The sequence below is a fragment of the Aspergillus thermomutatus genome (genome assembly GCF_002237265.1).
Source record: "Aspergillus thermomutatus strain HMR AF 39 chromosome Unknown NODE_31, whole genome shotgun sequence".
Taxonomy (NCBI): Eukaryota; Fungi; Ascomycota; class Eurotiomycetes; order Eurotiales; family Aspergillaceae; genus Aspergillus; species Aspergillus thermomutatus.
Genome location: NW_020798080.1, coordinates 148,303 through 165,791, shown reverse-complemented (window position 1 = coordinate 165,791; position 17,489 = coordinate 148,303). Strand labels below are relative to the sequence as shown.

At 50.3% G+C, this 17,489-nt stretch overlaps 5 protein-coding genes across 5 annotated transcripts; 2 read left to right on the top strand and 3 right to left on the bottom strand.

The window, feature by feature from the left end:
• Positions 1-47: 47 nt before the first annotated feature.
• On the top strand, positions 48-776 carry CDV56_109287 (DUF3433 domain-containing protein; the record flags this gene model as incomplete). Its single annotated transcript, XM_026762906.1, has 1 exon — positions 48-776. One exon carries the CDS (start codon positions 48-50, stop codon positions 774-776), a length of 729 nt encoding a protein of 242 aa, XP_026617004.1.
• An 818-nt stretch (positions 777-1,594) lies between these two features.
• Positions 1,595-4,021, bottom strand: CDV56_109257 (extracellular serine-threonine rich protein; the record flags this gene model as incomplete). The annotated part of the gene is made up of 3 exons (XM_026762876.1): positions 1,595-3,664; positions 3,723-3,911; positions 3,962-4,021. The coding sequence occupies 3 exons, from the start codon at positions 4,019-4,021 to the stop codon at positions 1,595-1,597; spliced, it is 2,319 nt and encodes a 772-aa protein (XP_026617003.1).
• Positions 4,022-7,324: 3,303 nt separating this feature from the next.
• On the bottom strand, positions 7,325-9,327 carry CDV56_109204 (uncharacterized protein; the record flags this gene model as incomplete). Its single annotated transcript, XM_026762823.1, has 2 exons — positions 7,325-8,304; positions 8,358-9,327. 2 exons carry the CDS (start codon positions 9,325-9,327, stop codon positions 7,325-7,327), a joined length of 1,950 nt encoding a protein of 649 aa, XP_026617002.1.
• Positions 9,328-13,104: 3,777 nt separating this feature from the next.
• CDV56_109147 (uncharacterized protein) lies at positions 13,105-14,576 on the bottom strand (the record flags this gene model as incomplete). Its single annotated transcript, XM_026762766.1, has 3 exons — positions 13,105-13,463; positions 13,522-14,113; positions 14,190-14,576. The coding sequence occupies 3 exons, from the start codon at positions 14,574-14,576 to the stop codon at positions 13,105-13,107; spliced, it is 1,338 nt and encodes a 445-aa protein (XP_026617001.1).
• Positions 14,577-15,992: 1,416 nt separating this feature from the next.
• On the top strand, positions 15,993-16,964 carry CDV56_109123 (BTB/POZ domain-containing protein; the record flags this gene model as incomplete). The annotated part of the gene is made up of 3 exons (XM_026762742.1): positions 15,993-16,126; positions 16,253-16,411; positions 16,466-16,964. 3 exons carry the CDS (start codon positions 15,993-15,995, stop codon positions 16,962-16,964), a joined length of 792 nt encoding a protein of 263 aa, XP_026617000.1.
• Between the last annotated feature and the right edge of the window lie 525 nt (positions 16,965-17,489).

Below are 17,489 nucleotides of genomic sequence, written 5' to 3'. Positions count from 1 at the left end.
ACCCCATCCTCCTCCGCCCCATCCCTCTCATGTCCTTCATGATCGCCATGGCTATCTCCCTCCCCTTCATCCCAGCAATCGCCTACACCCCCCTCAAAACCGTCGCCCGCTCTACCCCCTGGCTCCCCATCCTCCTGGCAACAACCATCAAGCAGCTCTGGTCCACCCTCGAATTCGGCCTCAAAATGCTGCAGCCCTTCCACACCCTCGCGCACGGCCGCGCCCGCCCAGACCAGACCCTCACGCTCGACTACCAGGGCACACCCTACGGCGTGCTAGTCCTGCAAGCCCTCCTGAACAAACACTACCTCGTCGCGCTGGTCGGCACGGGCTCCATCCTCGCGGATATCCTAACGGTAACGCTCTCCTCGCTCTCGCTCAACGCCCGCTCCGAGACCCCGCGCTCGGTCCTCTCCTCGCTCATCCTCTCCATCGCCATCGTTGCCGTCCTCATCGTCTCAGCGCTGCTGGTGTTCGTCCGTTACCGGAGACCGTTTATGCCCCGCCAGCCGAACACCATTGCCTCGATCCTGGCGTTCGTGCACCAGTCGCGGATGCTAGATGATTTCGTGGGGACGGAACGGTTCAGCAATGCCGAGATGGCGGAGATGCTGGTGAGCCGGAACAAGAGGTATGGGCTTGGTTGGTTCAAGGGGCGGGATGAACGGCCGCATTGTGCGATCGATGAGGAGCCCATGTTGAGTCGGTATGTGCATGGGGTCAGTTATCTGAGGGCGAGGGCGCCGTGGGAGGAGGATGTGGGGTTTTACTTTTAGTTCCACGATTATACAGAGTACAGAACCGTTGAGATTAAGCCAATGCACTCTTGATTGCAGGAGCTCTTTGCAGAGATCATTACTTCTTCTTATAATGTGTAACGCACTATTCATGAAGCAAAAATTCTATGGGTAGCAGTACAGGATATTCCATGGAAGAACAAATCCCTCTCTCTTTGAGCGAACGAGACACGGCAACAATCATGCTCAACACATTCAGATAAGTGGCCCTTCCCCTCAAGGTAAGAACTTATAACTCGTCTACGAGATCTCGTCTCAGCATATTTTATGATATCGGTATTGATCAGTAACAACATACATACAAAAACTCACCTGAAAATGCTAATGTAGTGCAATCCACCATGGTCGCAGAACCAGCAATCATAGGACCTAGGTAGGTCTAGTGTGCTGGAAATATCTAGCCTTGTAGTGTAGCAAGCAGTTGTCTATGAGACATGTGCTTCAAGATCTTTGTATTAGGTAGAAAATGATCGTTGGTTGACAACCCAGACTAGGTGCTGGTAATCATCTAAAATAGATCGTCCCTTCAGCATCAGAACGGATTTAGTAAAGTCACTAATGAGAAGGACCCAAGGGAAGCCAAGACATATCCAGGTACATTGGCACAGATGTATTGTATTCCTTTACCCTCAAACAGGCTGGAAGGCTCTCGACCATTATCTAGTATTGTCCAGGAAGAAATAACAGCAAGAGACTGAAATACAGTATTATTTATCAGAGATTATCTGGGCTAAAAAAGAACGGAGGTTGCAAGCAGTTACACTTTGCGACGGGAAAAGCACATTTTCGCAGGCAGATTAGTAGAGAGCGCCAAAGAGGGCCGCGACGACGACAGCCCAGACCATGCTCGAGACGGAGCCCGAGGAGGCATCGTTGGACAGGAGGGGACCAGTGGTCGGAGAGGCAGTAGCCGACGCGGTGCCTGGGTGGGTCACCAGCGTCGAGGAGGACAGCCAGGGGTTGGGAATACGGGTTGTGGTGCCCGCGGAGACACCCGAGGTCGGGGCCGGGCCGGGGATCAGACCGACGGTAGTGGTCGAGCCGCCGGTGGCGGTTGAGAAAGCGACCTGGGGCACCGTCACGGTGTACGAGGAGTAGGTGATGGTGGTGCAGGGGGCGGAGGAGGCCTCGGGACCGGGCGTGACGGTCCCAGCGCCGGTGGCAGTGGCAGTGGCACTGCCAGTAGGCTGAGCGGTGACTGCGTCAACGCCGGTGGGGGTGATGGTGGGGACCAGGGTGATGGTGGTCGGGATGGCGGTCACGATTCCGGGGTTCTGGGGCACGTAGGCCGCGCAGATACCGGTGAAGTAGGACAAAGCGGCCTGGACCTCCGACTGTGAGGCTCCCCAGGACTGCACACAGGCGATGACCTTGTCGGTGAATTCGGAGGACGGGCAGAAGCAGGTGGCGTCACTGTTGGAGTCGCACTTGGGGAGCAGGTTGAGCCAGGTGTTGATACACTTGGGCACGACGTTGGGGCAAGGGGCCGAGGGAACGGACGAAGGAGTGGCGGTCACGGAGGGCACGTCGCTGGTCTCGCTGGCGGTGACGGGGGACTGGCCTGAGGGAAGGGTAGTGCTTCCCGCGGTGCAGCGAGTGCAGACGGTGGCGGTCGAGGTCAGAGTGACGGTCGAGACAGTGCTATAGGTGGAGGTAGTGACGGTGCCGCTGGAAGTGATGGTCTCAGTGACAGGGCAGGTGGTCACAGTCTCGTAGGTCACCACGGTAGTGGTCGAGTCCTCAGGGGCAGGGCCAGTGGCAGGGCCAGTGGTGACAGGGGCGACCGACGAGGGGGCGGGAGTGGTGCTGGCCTCGCAGGCCGTGCAGATGGTCGAAGTGGAAGTCAGAGTGACTGTAGAGACAGTGCTGTAGGTGGAGGTAGTGACGGTGCCGCTGGAAGTAATGGTCTCAGTGACAGGGCAGGTGGTCACAGTCTCGTATGTTACAACAGTCGTGGTGACATCCCCAGTGATGGCAGGGGCAGTGCTGGAAGGAGCAGGCGTCGCAGGTGCCGTGATGGCCGGGGTGGAGGAGCTAGACTCGACGGGAGAGCTGCCAGTAGGGGTGCTTTCAGGGGAGGTCTCAGAGGGAGTTTCGGAAGGAACCTCGGTGTCGGTCTCGGATGGACCAGTCTCGGTAGCAGTCTCAGAAGGAGTGACCTCAGGGGTCGAGCTTCCAGAGCTCGAGCCCGCAGCAACAGAAGAAGGCAGAGAGACAGAGGCAGTCTCGGTGGCAGTAACGGGGCACACGGTGGTCGAAACTGCAATGGTTGAAGTAATGACGCTGACCGAATTGGCGGGGCAGTTGGTCACCGTGGGAGCGCAGCTGGTGATGGTGATCTCACTAGTAGTGTACACGGTCGAGGTGGTCCACTGGACAGGAGTGCTGACAGGGCTGGGCGTCGTGATGGCTGCAGAAGACGACGTGGGGACCACACCAGACGAGGAAGGACGAGGAGTGGGAATGACGGGAGTGGACGACTCCGGGCTAACGGGAGTGGAGGATGATTCGGGGCTGACACCAGTCTCAGTTGGCACAGCAGCGGTGGAAGTCGAGGTGGTTTTGCCAGGAGAGCAGTCAAAGTCAATGCTGTGGACACCGATGTCACAGTCATCATCCTCTGATCCCTCGGGGTGCTCGAAACTCACGGAGGTGGCACCACCGCACTGGTCGTTGCTGACCTGGGTGCCCTCGGGCGAGCAAGAAGCGACGTTACGGCAGGTCGAACCATCAGGCATGCCATAGACGATGTGCACGTCGGTCTCCTTGGAGGTGGAGAGGTGCAGCTTGCTAATGGAGAACCCCTTTTGCTCTTGGCCGCAGGAGATCTTGGGAGCAGAGGAGAGCTTTCCTTCAATGCATTTACCCTGTGCGCGATCAGCATGTGCTTTTGTGATGTGGAAGGAGAAGATTGAGCGGACTTACACCACCGAAGCTACGCTTGCCGCCAGCGCTGAAGCTGTCACTGCAGGTGAAACCCGAGAAATCGAAGCCTCCATACGAGGAGAAGGAACCGGTAGTAAGGTCAGACCAGTTCCAGCCACCTTTCTGATGTTCAGTGCACTCGTTGTCGGTGTTCTCGGGACTGGAGTAGCACTTGTCCGTGACCCACCACTGGAGAAAGTCAGGAAGGTATACAAGCAAGAGACTTCAGGGACACTCACCGAGCCTGTGGCCTGGGCCACGGCGAAAAGAGAAACGAGAGTGACCGAAACGGCCTTCATGTTGAGTTTGTATGTGTGTTCGAGCGACAGACAGGGGATGAAGACAGGAAGAAAGAGTCGAGGTCGAAGTTGAGTTGAGCCGAAAGAAGATCTAGAAGAAGAGTACTACTATTATTGATATCGTACACCAGCGACAACAATAATTCGAGAGCAGAGTCTATGAATAGAATAATGGCAATGACCCCGAAGGCACAAAGAGTGAATCCGACGGGTGAATGGGCGTCTCTGGGATCACAGTCCACCAAAGAGCAACGACAATGATAGAAAAGAAAGCGAGGGTCGACTTGGTCAGAGCCAAGGCAAAATAATAGAACTAGAAAAACAGACAACAAAACGCTTAGGTCTTCTGAAGCGGAAGAGGGCATACAGCTCTTTTTAAAAGCCGGCTGCAGGGCCCTGGGACGTGAGACGAGCCACAGCATTACAAGTTACAACACTGCATGCCATTGACTGGTTCTGGAGGTGCAAGTGAAACAACCACCAGTCCCGCATGATCCATCAATAGGGACAAAGTCACAAAGGACAAAGGCCCTGGTGGTCTGGCACAATGGGCCAGTTCAAACGGGCCATTCACAGGACACCCGGCGGAGCATCTTTGTCAAGCATTGAGCCCAAAAAAAAAAAGTAAGACATTCTGAGGAACGCCTCTTTTCAACACATCAACAATAATGCAGCAGCCGTTTGGCAGGTGGTTTGGCAGGTGGTGCCTGAGTTAGCCGGTGAAACCGAGAGACAAGAACCCTGTTGCCAATAAGCGATGAGAATGTGAAACGCCTCAGGGGCCAATTGGCCGTCATGCACTGAAAATGCAGTCGGTCTGGAGTCGCGCGCTAGTGCAGGAACAGAGCAGAAAGTGACCAGGGAGCGCGAAGAGCCACCAATCATCTTGATCAGGGTTGTCCAGATCGAGGAGAAGAGAGACTAGACTACTCCATAGGAGTCAAGTAAAACGAACTACTACTCTGATGGAGACGAGCTCACATTATTCACATACCTCGAATGGACTAACTAATCAAAGCGAGAATGCCGGCGACTGCGGGGACACTCAGCCTAGACCCGGCCTCAGTCCCTGATTCCCTGGAGGGTCTGATTCTTCCCTGCAGCGGTTATGATTATGGTATATATGGCAGCTTATTTGTCACTGTCTTGGTCCTGCAGAAGAGTAGGAACTACTCAATAGAATTGCAAAAATGCAGAGATGCGGTGGCCAGTGATCAACAGGCGCCCAATCTGCAGATGTGGCATCGGCATCCTTGCGGCAAACTTGTACAATGTCAAAGGTGGTAATCATCATGATTATCATCATAATTACAAAACAAAAGGTTAAAAGTCACTCGGCTAATGCATGAATGGACAGGATCGAGGTGGACAATGATGATGAGGTGGGTGGAGAAGAAGAGAAAAGAAACCCCTCACCTATTCCGACAAATCCCATAGACACATCCATTTACCCAGCAACACAACACTCTACAAGGATAATCTCTTCTACATCCACAGCATACAGATGCAATGGCAATCTGCAGGATATGCAGACAAACAAAAGAGGAATCACACCCCCTGACTCCAAAAGAAAAAACCAAAATCAAAATAAACGAAGCAAAAGCAAGCCCCCAGCCAAGATCGCTGGCGTCTCGCCCTGAAACTCCTACAGTCTCACCGTCCCCCAATGACGTTGCCGAATGCTATATTTATCCAAAATAGATTACTTGCTCTACCGACTCCAAGACCAAGTGTCTACCTACTCTGAGTACCTCCGTGGACAATCATCCAAACAAGCAACAGATAATGATCACGAACCAGACCCTCATCAGGCTGTCCTATTCTTCGACATAGCCGCCATCAACTCGAACCCGCATGATCTTCACATCCAGCGAATCATCCCGCATACCTTCATGATCACAGCCAGGGTCATAGTCATGGCCATGGTCACATCCTGCACGGGATCCTACAGCTGGAGCGAAGTCAAGAGCTCGAGCAATAGTATCGACCACCTTATTTCCCGCTGAGGCGCGGACGAACCATCGATTCTACCCACGAGTCCATGCTCAGGATGGATCAGTTCCTCCACTGTAGACTTGTAGTACTGTACTACAGCCTCGGGGCATCGCATTCGGAACCATACAGCAGCCACTTAATGTATGCAAGACGGAGCTCTAGCCTGGTCAAGTCTAGCTGTTGCTAGGAGCTACGAACGTAGCTATCCTAGCAGTACTAATGTATTTGTGCCGATGCTACCTGACTGCAGCCCCAGGGGTTCAGCGTAAGGTAGTAGTCACTGTGGAGAGTCTCAGTCCATTCTCACCTCAAGTGCCAGTGCTCAATCACTGACAGATGGGCTAGTTGAGTCTACAGCACGGACGACAGAGTACTCCGTAAATGGAAGGGCCTAAAGGAAGAAGTCGAATTGCTCTAGTGTACTCCGTACTTGTGCTACGGCCTTGATAGTGCTCCGTACTCTGTATGTAGATACTGATCAGTGAGCACTTCTGTCTGGCTGTTTTCGGAGGGATATCTCAAGCTCGAACTCGAAGACTCTTCCAGGCGTCGACGGTGTCCTTGGCAATGTCGCACGATGCCTGCAGTCGGCACTCGGCAGAATCCGTCGTAGATATTATTATCTATGCGACTATTGCCTGACATTTGAAAAGTCGAGGCACTATGAGTGAAAAGCTTTGAGCAGGTTCCGGCAGGACAAGATTGTACGGAAGTAAACATGAAGATTTCCACTCTTCAAAATCTCCGAAAATGCCGGATGGTCTCTCTTTTCATAATGAGTTACATGGAGCAATGAGCAGCTTAAGAGATTTTCAATCTGTTTTTGAATTGCTGGTATATGACTCTCACATGGCTGGTATAACATCATGACCATAGAATGGAAAAAAGACAAATAAATGGAAAAAAGAGAATCCAGGATCCGTGAGGTATTTGCTTGCGCCCATAAGAAGTAAAAAACCCAAAGTAGATGAATGAGTAGATCTCAGATCTACAATGGATGCTTTGAAACTGAAATGAACCAGACGCCACAACTTTCAAAGGCATCGACTTTTGGTCTTCGAACATGTATCCATAGTACAGCTCCCGTGACCATAAATGATCATTTTTGCGCTCAGATGCATCGAAAGTAACAACTCTGACTCGCTAGATCAATCATTACTCGTCTGTGTAAACAAGCCCACAGCTCGATATCTAGAGGACCTGCTAGACAAAGTCTATGCTGTGACACAGACGGCGAATAACAGAACTCATCCAATTCCTTCGAACCGTCCATCACAAGTTGCGGCACGACATGTAGTATTGCAAGATTTAGAAAGGAATCTGAGAGCGCCGATGGGCATCCATGAGCTTCCGTCGCACAGCCTCACCACCGGCATACCCGCTAGCCTTGCGTTTCCGAGTAGGAGTGCGCTGGTCTGCATGTCTGGCATGACGGAAGACGCTGGCAGGCCGGGACGGCGAATTGGCAGGCATGAATTCGCGGTGCTGGGGCAAACGCAACAAGGCCTGATATCTGTTGTGATTGCGACGGAAGGCCGTCACAATGCCACGATCCAGATGGTTCAGGAAGCGTTCAGCACTGTTGGCTTGTTGTGAATCGCCACCACGGTTAGGGGTTGGAGTACCCGTTACAACTGTCATGGATGCAGTGGCCATTGGCGAAGTGATCGCGTCTTCGTCAAATTCCTTGTCCATCTCCTCATCGGAGGAGCCGTCTCCAAAGTCGATGAAATCCTCCACATTCAAGGCGGCTTCCGGATCATCGTCGTCGTCGTCATCCTCAAAGGAACTATCAATGGCAAAATCACGAGATGGGTAAAATGCCTCCGGAGGACCCATGACTTGACCACCCGGGGCGATGTCGTTTCCAAGGGCCGTCATCATTAGATTAGCACTAGATGCCAACATCGGACTCAGGTCGTGACGGTTCGGCGAGACCAGAGCATCCGTGTCGCTCTCGTCTATCAGGTGCATCGTAGTGGCACGTGGGCTATTGTTGGCAGTGCCGCAAATGCTGTTGGTGGCAGACTCAAGCCAGTCATGGCGGGATGAGGCATAGGCTGGAATGATCACAAGATGTTTCCCCGTACAGTCGACCAAGGCCACCGGTTTGTGGGGGTCTGCAACAAATGTACCTAAGATTGGACCGCGCCGGCGAGTAGGGGGTTTGCTTTTGTTCTCGTCGGCGGGAGGCAGAGAGGCGGAGGAATCGCGACGGAGAATGGAACGGGGGTGGGTGATTGTTGCGGGTGGTGGGAGGTCTTCATCTGTGGTCTCGCCATCATCGGCTTCAAACAGGTCAGCAGGAGAATTGAGGTACAAGTCCAGGCATGTTGCATACTCTCATAGCCACTCGACTCCGATCCCTCGGGAATGGCGTCAGACTCGACGTGGTAAATGTTCGAATGGCCATAGTCCGACTCAGCGAACAACTCATCGGACTGGCGACGGCGGCTGCTGTAGTTCTCGTTGTCGTTCTCAATCATACGACGTAGTTGGGGATCGAGACTGTCTTGTTGCAGGAAATCACTTGGTATATCATCCTCTGTATGCGAGTCGCTATCCGACGAGGAATCGGAATCTTCTTCGAAATGCACACGCCTAGGCATGGACGTCTCTGCAGCCGCCTCGCTGGCGAAGTCAGTCTCGCCAAAGGTTTCCATGGCACTGTAGAGCTGATCCTCGTCAAAGAACGAGGCAGCGGAAAGAAGCATGTGATCTTCAAAAGTGTTGGTCCCGGTCAACTCGAGCTCAGACACGGTGGAAGTCTTAAAAACGTCGCCGACTTCGTGCTCGTCCTCTGACTCGACGATCAGCAGCTCTTCCATTATTTCAACATCCTGGTCTTCATCATCTCCGTCGCTGATATCGTCCACAGCAGCGTATACATCGTCCGAGCTCTCATCTGAGTCACTTTCATCGCTGCTTCTTTGACCGTCATAGCCATCATCGTCGGAAAGTCTCACCCTTTTCCGGCTTGTAGACTTAATGCCCGACTTATGGCCCTTGTCACGGCGACCATAAGACGGGCCACGAACAGCTGGCTGTTCCTTTTCATCATCAGCGTCCTCTTCCGATTCATTGGCATCGTCACTGAGAGCCTCGATAGATGAGACCGAGGAAACGCTGGAGATCGACGAGGTCGAAGCTCTTCGTCTATGGTCAGTGGTAAAGGAGCTGAGAGGGAGAGATTTGTTGGACCGCCGTGACGACGGGCTCGCAGCCTTGGGGTCCAGGTGCTTCATGATGTTGAGCGCACGGCTATCTCTGATAACACCTTTGGGTGATTTGTGGGGTTTAGTTTGCAACATTGTGTTAATAATAATAGAATTGTTTGTGTTTTATTGAGCGGGGCTCGTCCGATGGTAATTGTTGTATTGGGCTTTGGGTTTCAGCGGCCTGGGTGTTGACAAAGTTTGATATCCGTTATGGGCGGATCAATTGCGTCAGAGACTCCAAAAAACTGGAGGTTCGAGATTCGAGAACGGGAGGAGCAAGGAAGGTAAAGTTTCAACCGTCAATTCGTAAAATGTCGTTTCAGAAGAAGGAAGGTTGGTTCGTTATCGTAAATCGAGATTTGAGAGGAGGATAGGTAGATGTGATGACGGACGACAAGGGATCGGAGACGGGGGAGGAGGACGAAGACCTTTCGCTGACCACAAAAGCACCTCAAGTCCTCAACGGACGCCAAAAGTGCTTCCTCTGTGAATGTACTAAGGGGCAATTTCGACGCTTTCTCACAGTTTGCGTCGAAAGAGAAACAGATATCGTCAAGTCAAATTGGGAGTTACTCGGAGCTGCTGGACTGAGGAGCATAGGACATGCCCCCCAGTGAGTGATCTACAGCTCAACGAAAGCCATTCTGGCACTGAAACCTTGACGAAATCTGATATATGATGGGTTGAAGTATTTTGAAGGATTTAGAAAAATAGATGGTAAAAGCACGGTGTTGGTGGTTGGGAGAGAGATGAGGGTGAATTGGATGGGAAAGGGAAAAGAAGGATCATAGAAGAGGAGGCCATACTTAGGTAGGCACTGCTCGTACTGCTGGGCAGGGCGGGTAGTCTGGCTGTTACAGGCTTACAGCGCAAAACGGCCTCGGACGCAGAGACAGACTGCAGTGGACAGGTGCTGGGGCGGACCGATTTTTCCAACTGCAGTGGGGCTTTAATAACCAGTCTCAGCATTCTGTGTGTTGATTGGATACAAGCTTTACTTTAGTCAATGCTTATTGGTCGGCTGAAGCTCACCGCATTTTCCGCTCTTCTTTTTTTTACTCCTTTCTCATTTTTTTTGCCAGCAATTTTCTGATCATTCAAGAGCCAATCATTATTCAGAAACTACGAAAGCCTGAATGGAAGACGATGAAACACTCCAGTCAAGGAACAATACAACATTGTTGAATGGACAAATCCCTTGGTCCTTGACGTCAATATCGAGTCAAGATGAATAGGTCAAGACTTTTCTACTCATTAACTAGAGAACAATAGAAACCTGCTTGATCAGATACAGTCAAGAGACTGGTGTATGTGCAGAGCATGTGTAAGGCAGTCGGGTACCTTAGACTGCAGATGGCGTGAACATTTCAGAGAACATTCATGTCCGCGGTCAAGCGAAGAAATGACAGCAAAGAGGTGATAATCCTGAATCATAGTGCTCCCGTCCAATAGACCATCAGTCAACCATAGTTGGAGGGGGCTAACAGGTTCGGTGACTCATTTGATGATTCGAGACCGAATTTGATGGTCAAGTCATTATGACTATGACACACGACAGATATAGTATTGTAGGTTAGTTAGCACCTATTCTATTCTCCGCCAAGGTTGTAAAAGAATATGATCCAAAGAGAGGATGTATGCAATACCTAAAAGTCTGACACTCTAACCAACCGAGTTAATCGGGCAGTATTGGTTTTTCTGTTGCCAAGACACGATATATGTTTGAATTCTCAATTTACCCAAGCTGCTTACCACATCCCATGATACCACACAAATTGAAAGCATGCCTTCATATCATTCAAATTGCTAATCTAACACTATTTGATTAGAATAGCCTTACCTGTTACCCTCACACGGGACGGCAGAGCCAACAGTCCTAGATTAAGCCCAAGTACTCCGTACACAAGCAAAGAATGCAGATCCGCTCAGATTCTAACTCCTAAAGCTCCAAGCCTCTGACGATGATCATTGAGGAGGGGCTTTCAACAGAAGAAAGCAAATTCCATTGCCTGATACGGTGATACCTCATACCTCATACAGTAGATAGGTAGTACTAGATACTACCTACTAGTACTAGTAGTGAACGCCTCCCAAAGCCCAGGGTGCTAATTGATCTGTGTCCTATGCAAAACAGCATCATCAACCCCACCAAAAATTTCCTCTCGGATTCAGAAATGATCTATCAGATCTGACACTCTAGCTGAATCGTATGTTGCGTCGCATCTCATGCACCCTGGCAATTGTAAACGCCATAGATAAGTAAACATACCGACAATATTAATACGAGATTCTGCTTCGGCCGGCGGGCTTGCTAGTTGCTACCTACACCTACAGCCAAATACTATACAGACTTTGGAGTAAGGTACCTAGGTAGATACTGCCTGCAGACTTGCAGAGGTCCTCCACCGATGTGGTGGCCATTGGCCAAGCTACCGCGGGCCAACCATAGTCCATCATTTCCAGGTTCTCACGAAAATTTTCGATCTTGTGTCTCAATCTCCCTCAGGATTGATCTAGATAGATTATCATAGAGACTCTGTACCTAGGCAATTTGATATCACTGGAGTCCCTGAACTGATAGCTGTCCACTTCTTGCCGCTCTGCCTCATTTCCCAATAGTCCGGAAGACTCTCCTCCTCTATTCCCCACAGCGGTGGCAACGGCGGAAATGCAGAATGGGAAAGATGATCAGAGGCGGATTTGAGAATAATCTCCGCCGTCTTACAGATCGCAGCCTCGCAGGTCGGGTTTCAGGCATACCTTACCTTGCCGTTTCGACATGCATATTGCACCTTGGTACTATTGGTTCAAAAGAGCGGTAAAGGGACAGCTGCTGCAACTCAAGATATCAAACACATTTGCTGTATATGCAGTAGCAGTTGGCTTTACGAAATAGACATCGAATATGATTACCAAATTTACTAGAGCCAAATACCAATAATTACTGATACAGAGCAGTGATACTCCTTTCATTTGGTGTCTATTCTAGGTACACTCTATCCTCATCTAAAATATTCCGTAAATTACTTACAGTCCCCACACATCACGTGGAAAGATGAAAGATCACTCATGCCACTTGCTCCTTAACAGATGGCAGATATTACAAAGATTCACCAATTTAGACAACTCAAATACAGACAGGACCCTCAAATCCTTCTCCCCCCTGTTTATGTTATTACTAAGGTACCATGATGTTGCTGCTGTTATACTTAGAACCGGCGGATCTTACCCAAACTCCCTAACCCACTGGATCCTGCTTACACGCGATCGACAACAATCCACAACCTCTAATTGGCCAATAGGTCTGCTGCACCCCGCAGTAGCCAATTTTTCCATTCTGCCGCATCATGTGCAAAGCCAGGAATGGCATTCGCATGGCGGTAGCTTCCAAAATCTGGGCCCGTCCACAACGTTAGAGCCAACTTTAACCTTTGGGCTTCAGATATGTCAGAGTGATTTCAGTCTGAGGACATCGTTTTGTCTCTTGATGCAGGGATGAAGTCTGGTTATGGAGTACAGTGTCATTCAGGCAACGGTGGAGGAAACGAGGAACCGTTCGAGGAGCTAGATAGAGAGAGGAATGATTGCCACTCGGGTTCGGAACCCCCGTTTTACAAGCCGGTCCGATCCACTACCATGGCTCGTGATGTTCTATGGAACGTCCTAGTTCGTCACTAGTAGTAGTACTGAACAAGTGGCCAATTTCAACGTCTGATTCTTCATTGCAGCATTACCATTATTGCGTGACTCAATACTAAATGGATCATCCCGAAAAGTAACACGTTTCCAAAAAGTGGTATCGAAAGAGAAGCTGAAAAATGAATGATGAGGGACAGGAGTGGTAGGTTCCGGGAGGATACTGCTCAGTGCTCACGTCCCGGGATAAGGTTCAACTTTGGGTGTCGGCTTCGTCTGGGACCTTGACCACATAGATAAGATTGATTTTGACCTTGCTGGCTTCGGAGAAGTAGCAGTGCTTTCGTCCTGTCCTGTCTCAGCGGTAGCAGGGGCTGATTCTCCTGCTTGCTGTGCTTCTTTGACGCCTTCGCGGATTTCAGCGACAGATGCTCCAGGAGCCGCTGTCGTAATGAGCGTCTCAGTAGTACGTATCCTTCCTTCGGTGGATTCCTCGTTCAATCTGGTAATTTCCTCTTCTGTCACCAGACGCTCGTTCTCTAGGCGTACCTCACGGCCACGTTTATGGCAGTACCAGAGTACAAATAGGAGGACTGTGTGAAAGATTCGCCGTGAGTATGTCACAGGTAATGGTTAGCGCGAGATACTTACTGAACAAAGCCAAAGACCAGAGCACATTCATTCCCAGGACTGCTGGGAATCGCGCTCTCAAAAATGCCATAATGGACCGCAGCATGCCCACAATGGCGGCAGGTTTACCAACCAGCTCCTTCAAATTTGGCACCTTGAGGCCCATCTTATTAGCAGCTGCAGCCGCCTTGCCCACATTCTCAACATTGAGGCCGGTTCGGCTGGCCCTCTCGCTAGCCGCTGCGAGCATTTCTGGCGCCAATGTCTCGGTCCACCTCTCCGGGAGTTTCTCAATCAGCTTCTGAAGGAAGCCTGGGAGCTGCGAATATGTCTGCTGTAGCTGCTTATTGCCATTGCTAAGGAGCATCTCCAAGTCGTGGTAAGCGGTAGGTACACCATTCATGAGGTCCTTGAAGATGAGTTTAAATTTGCGCAGGAGCTCCTGGGTCTCATCACTGATCGAGAAGACGCGGTTGTTATCTGCAGCTAAGTTGAGGCGCTCCAAGATCTCCGTCATGTCATCAGTCTCTTGTTTCGCTTCGCTGTTGGCAGGATCGGAGGATCGAAGGGCCCGCGAGTCATTCAGATCTCCTGGTGCTGTCGCTTCTTTGTCCTAAAACGGAGTCAGGATGTGAGAATGCATCTTACAAGACTTCCAAACAAAGGAGTTCACAAAAATGGCGCCGTACCTTCTTCTTCCAGCTTGTGCCCCTCCTACGCAGCCAATTCCATGTTCCCTTCTGTTTGTCTGAAGGTGGAGTGCTCTCAACATGGGAAAGCTTCGAATCTGTACGGACGACTCCAGCATTGCTCGCTCTTCGCTCCTTTTCACCAAGCTCTTTGAACTCCTCGATCGGGGAAACTGGTAGGGGAATATTATGTGCCTCCGCGCTTGAGGTATCGGCAGGCGGTCGGACATTCTCATCACCGTTCAACGACAATGCAGCCTCTGCCTTTGTAGGTTGAGCAGTAATGGACTGTAGGAATTGCTCGTCTTCAGTTGTAAGGACTGGATCATGTGGCTTCTCAGCCTGCGAAGGGCGCCTCCAGTTCTGTAGATAACTAAAGCGCTGCATCTTGGTAGGTTAATGTCAGATGTTGTTTCGATGTTTCTCTCAAAAATCGAATTGTTTGAAGGAAAGAATGTACCGAACGCTCTTTAAATGGGTAAAGATGGCTGGACGAAAGGAGAGCATCGGCGGGACATTGCGTTGTCTTAACTTTCGAAAACAAGGTATCCCTGGCAAACTGCACAAAGGGGAGAAATATATAGTAGTCCAGAGTTAATTCGCCACAGCGATCAATATTCATTAAATGTAGAGTTCTCGGAGAAATACTTCTGACTTGTTAGTAGACAGGAGACCTAGCCATCAAATTTTCTTCTTGACTACAAGCCTGTTGATTCAGGAACTCGATTACCCTGTCAAGTGGCTTCCATGCGATGATATCATGCCCAAGGCATCCATGATCGATCATGTGAAAGACCCCGCATCAGCCACTCAGCTCTTGTCCTTTGCACAGCCACGATAGCCAGAATAATGGACCGAGAAGTGATTATAGGACCTGATTGGTCCTTAGCTGATCGCGGAGTATATCCAGCCACAGGCCCATGTTAATCGAGTTTCCCTTTGAGATAATATATCGGATTGTGATCACTTACATGTGAAAATCTCTCTAGCATACGCCTGGAGGGTGTCGTTTGAGCAATAATGCCCTGAAGCCATGTTGGTTGAACTGCATCTTCCATCCGGACTTGACCATAGGGCGATTCGGGTCCTTCTGTCACGACTACAGGGGTACTGTAGATCTCTACGCGGGATCCTGGACTGTCAGATCTACAGACCGCAGAGTTCTCAAATCTATCTAAAGGCCTCAACAAACATGTCTTGGGCAAAGGCAACGGTTCAAGAGTGCTGTGTGCGGCGTGCCTCCACATAAGACCGCGCTCGAGGTTCTTTGAGTCATGTTCGTTGAAAGTCCAGACTCAATACTGTCTGTAGTCATGCTTAAATAGATCAAGGTTGGATGGATGATTCCGAGCTCGTCTGCCTGATCTTGGTCTTAATTCTGATAGGCATCCCTGTCAGCTGCTAATCCCATCACATGATCTCGTAGCTGTCACTCGGCGCTTCCACTTGAACTTCATTTTCATGTTCTTCTCTCTTCCTCCTTTCCTCACGCTTCCCAGAGTCGGCTATCGTGCTACGCGGATCTGAACTGGATTCTCGTATGCCAAGCTTGTCTCGAGACTGTGTTCTTCTAGTATGGTCTTCTCAATGAAGACCCACAGCCACGAGAAGATACACTTCTTGGAACAGCTTCCAGGACTCCCCACATGCAGCTTGCATGATTCGGCAGCGTCGCTTCTTTTTATCGACAAGTTCGTCCAGTCTTTTCCATTGTGCTGGTTTCTTCTGTCGCTCTTTTGCATTATCACCTGGTTGTCTCTGGTGTCTTTTCTGCTGAAGTTGTTGGATAATAATGTTAGCACCATGACATCCAAACGTTCATTCGTTTCGCGTGATCGAGTGGAAAAGTCCTTCAAGTCATTCAGAAAGATGTACAAGGGACATTCGAAGGTGAAGAAGCAGGGGGGAGAGAGTCCAAAGAGCCAGTCCACAAAAGCGTGAGTGGTCTTTCGCGCTTTTGGCTTGCCATCCATCAGCTATATAAATAAGCCCTGTGATAGAGTGCAACTTCTCTCCGGAAGAATATGGCATCCTTGAAGCTGACACTGACCATTGAAAGGCAGTCCTCTCACGAGTCCTATAGTTACATTGATTGTGGGTCGGGATCGGCGATGCTTCGTAGCTCATGAGGATGTCCTATCCCGTTCCCCTTTCTTCCATCCTGTGCTAAAGGACCAGTTTGTAGGTGATAATATGGACAAGGTTCTAGGCTTGCCCGACGAGTGAGTTCAGAATTCCCATTTACCGTTCTCTTCAACTTACTGACGCACTGCCAGAGAGCCAGAAATTCTGTCCTGTGTCCTCGAGTTCCTGTACAAGGGCGACTACACCCCGCGCATCGTGCATGACAAAAGCCAAAGCTCATTCAAACTCGAAGGTTACCAGGACACCTCTAGTATCAACAGTCGCGAATCAAGCGCAGCGACAGTCTTTCTTTCCGCCATCAACGGTGTAGTCCTCCGGGACACTGCTGTGTACTGTGCGGCCGAGAGATACGGCTTGGAGACACTCAAAAGTCTTGCGCTTCGCAAGCAAGGACTTCAGAGGGGCGTCCCTATTGATGTGATCCTGCGATCCGCTCGGTATGCCTACGACAACACGCCGGAATCTGAGTCTCGACTGCGCGCTCATTACCTAGCGATGATCATTCGCGCCCGTCATATCTTCAAGAGCAGCGGGACCATGCAATTTGACATGGAGATGGGCCATAAATTTTACTTTGATTTGTTCGTTGCGATGTGCAACCATATGGATGATTTGGAGGGACTCGAGTAAGTTCTCCTCTGTGCACTTGTCACTTGAGAATTGACAAAATTTCCTCCGAAGACGGCAGTGATCGAGCGCTCAAAATCGTCTAATGGTACATCATCACGATGAATCAAATGAAACCATGTCCCAAAGCATTGAACAGCAAGTAACCTATTCAGATTGTGCCAATCTTGCAACCAGACTGAACATGTCGTTTCCCTCATGATCTGATTTTCACTCTTTGCTTCTACCGAGGTGGGCCCCTTCGTGGTTGAAGCAACCATTGGCTTTAACGCTATTTAATCTTACTGGCGTACCTTGTGGCTTGCTTTCTGTATTCAGATGTCACTCCTTGAAGGCTTCTCGTAGAAGCACTCCGCTCTTGCATGCATCTCTGTTGTTCAGATTGATTGGAGGATGTGAAGATGCTAGGTTATGTATGCGTCTAATCCCTTGACGCATTTAGCAGCTTGTTGATATGATGGGAGAATGATCCTTATCTAGGAATTGAGAGATTCGGCCACCTCATTTTGCGCCTGTTCCTCTAGAATG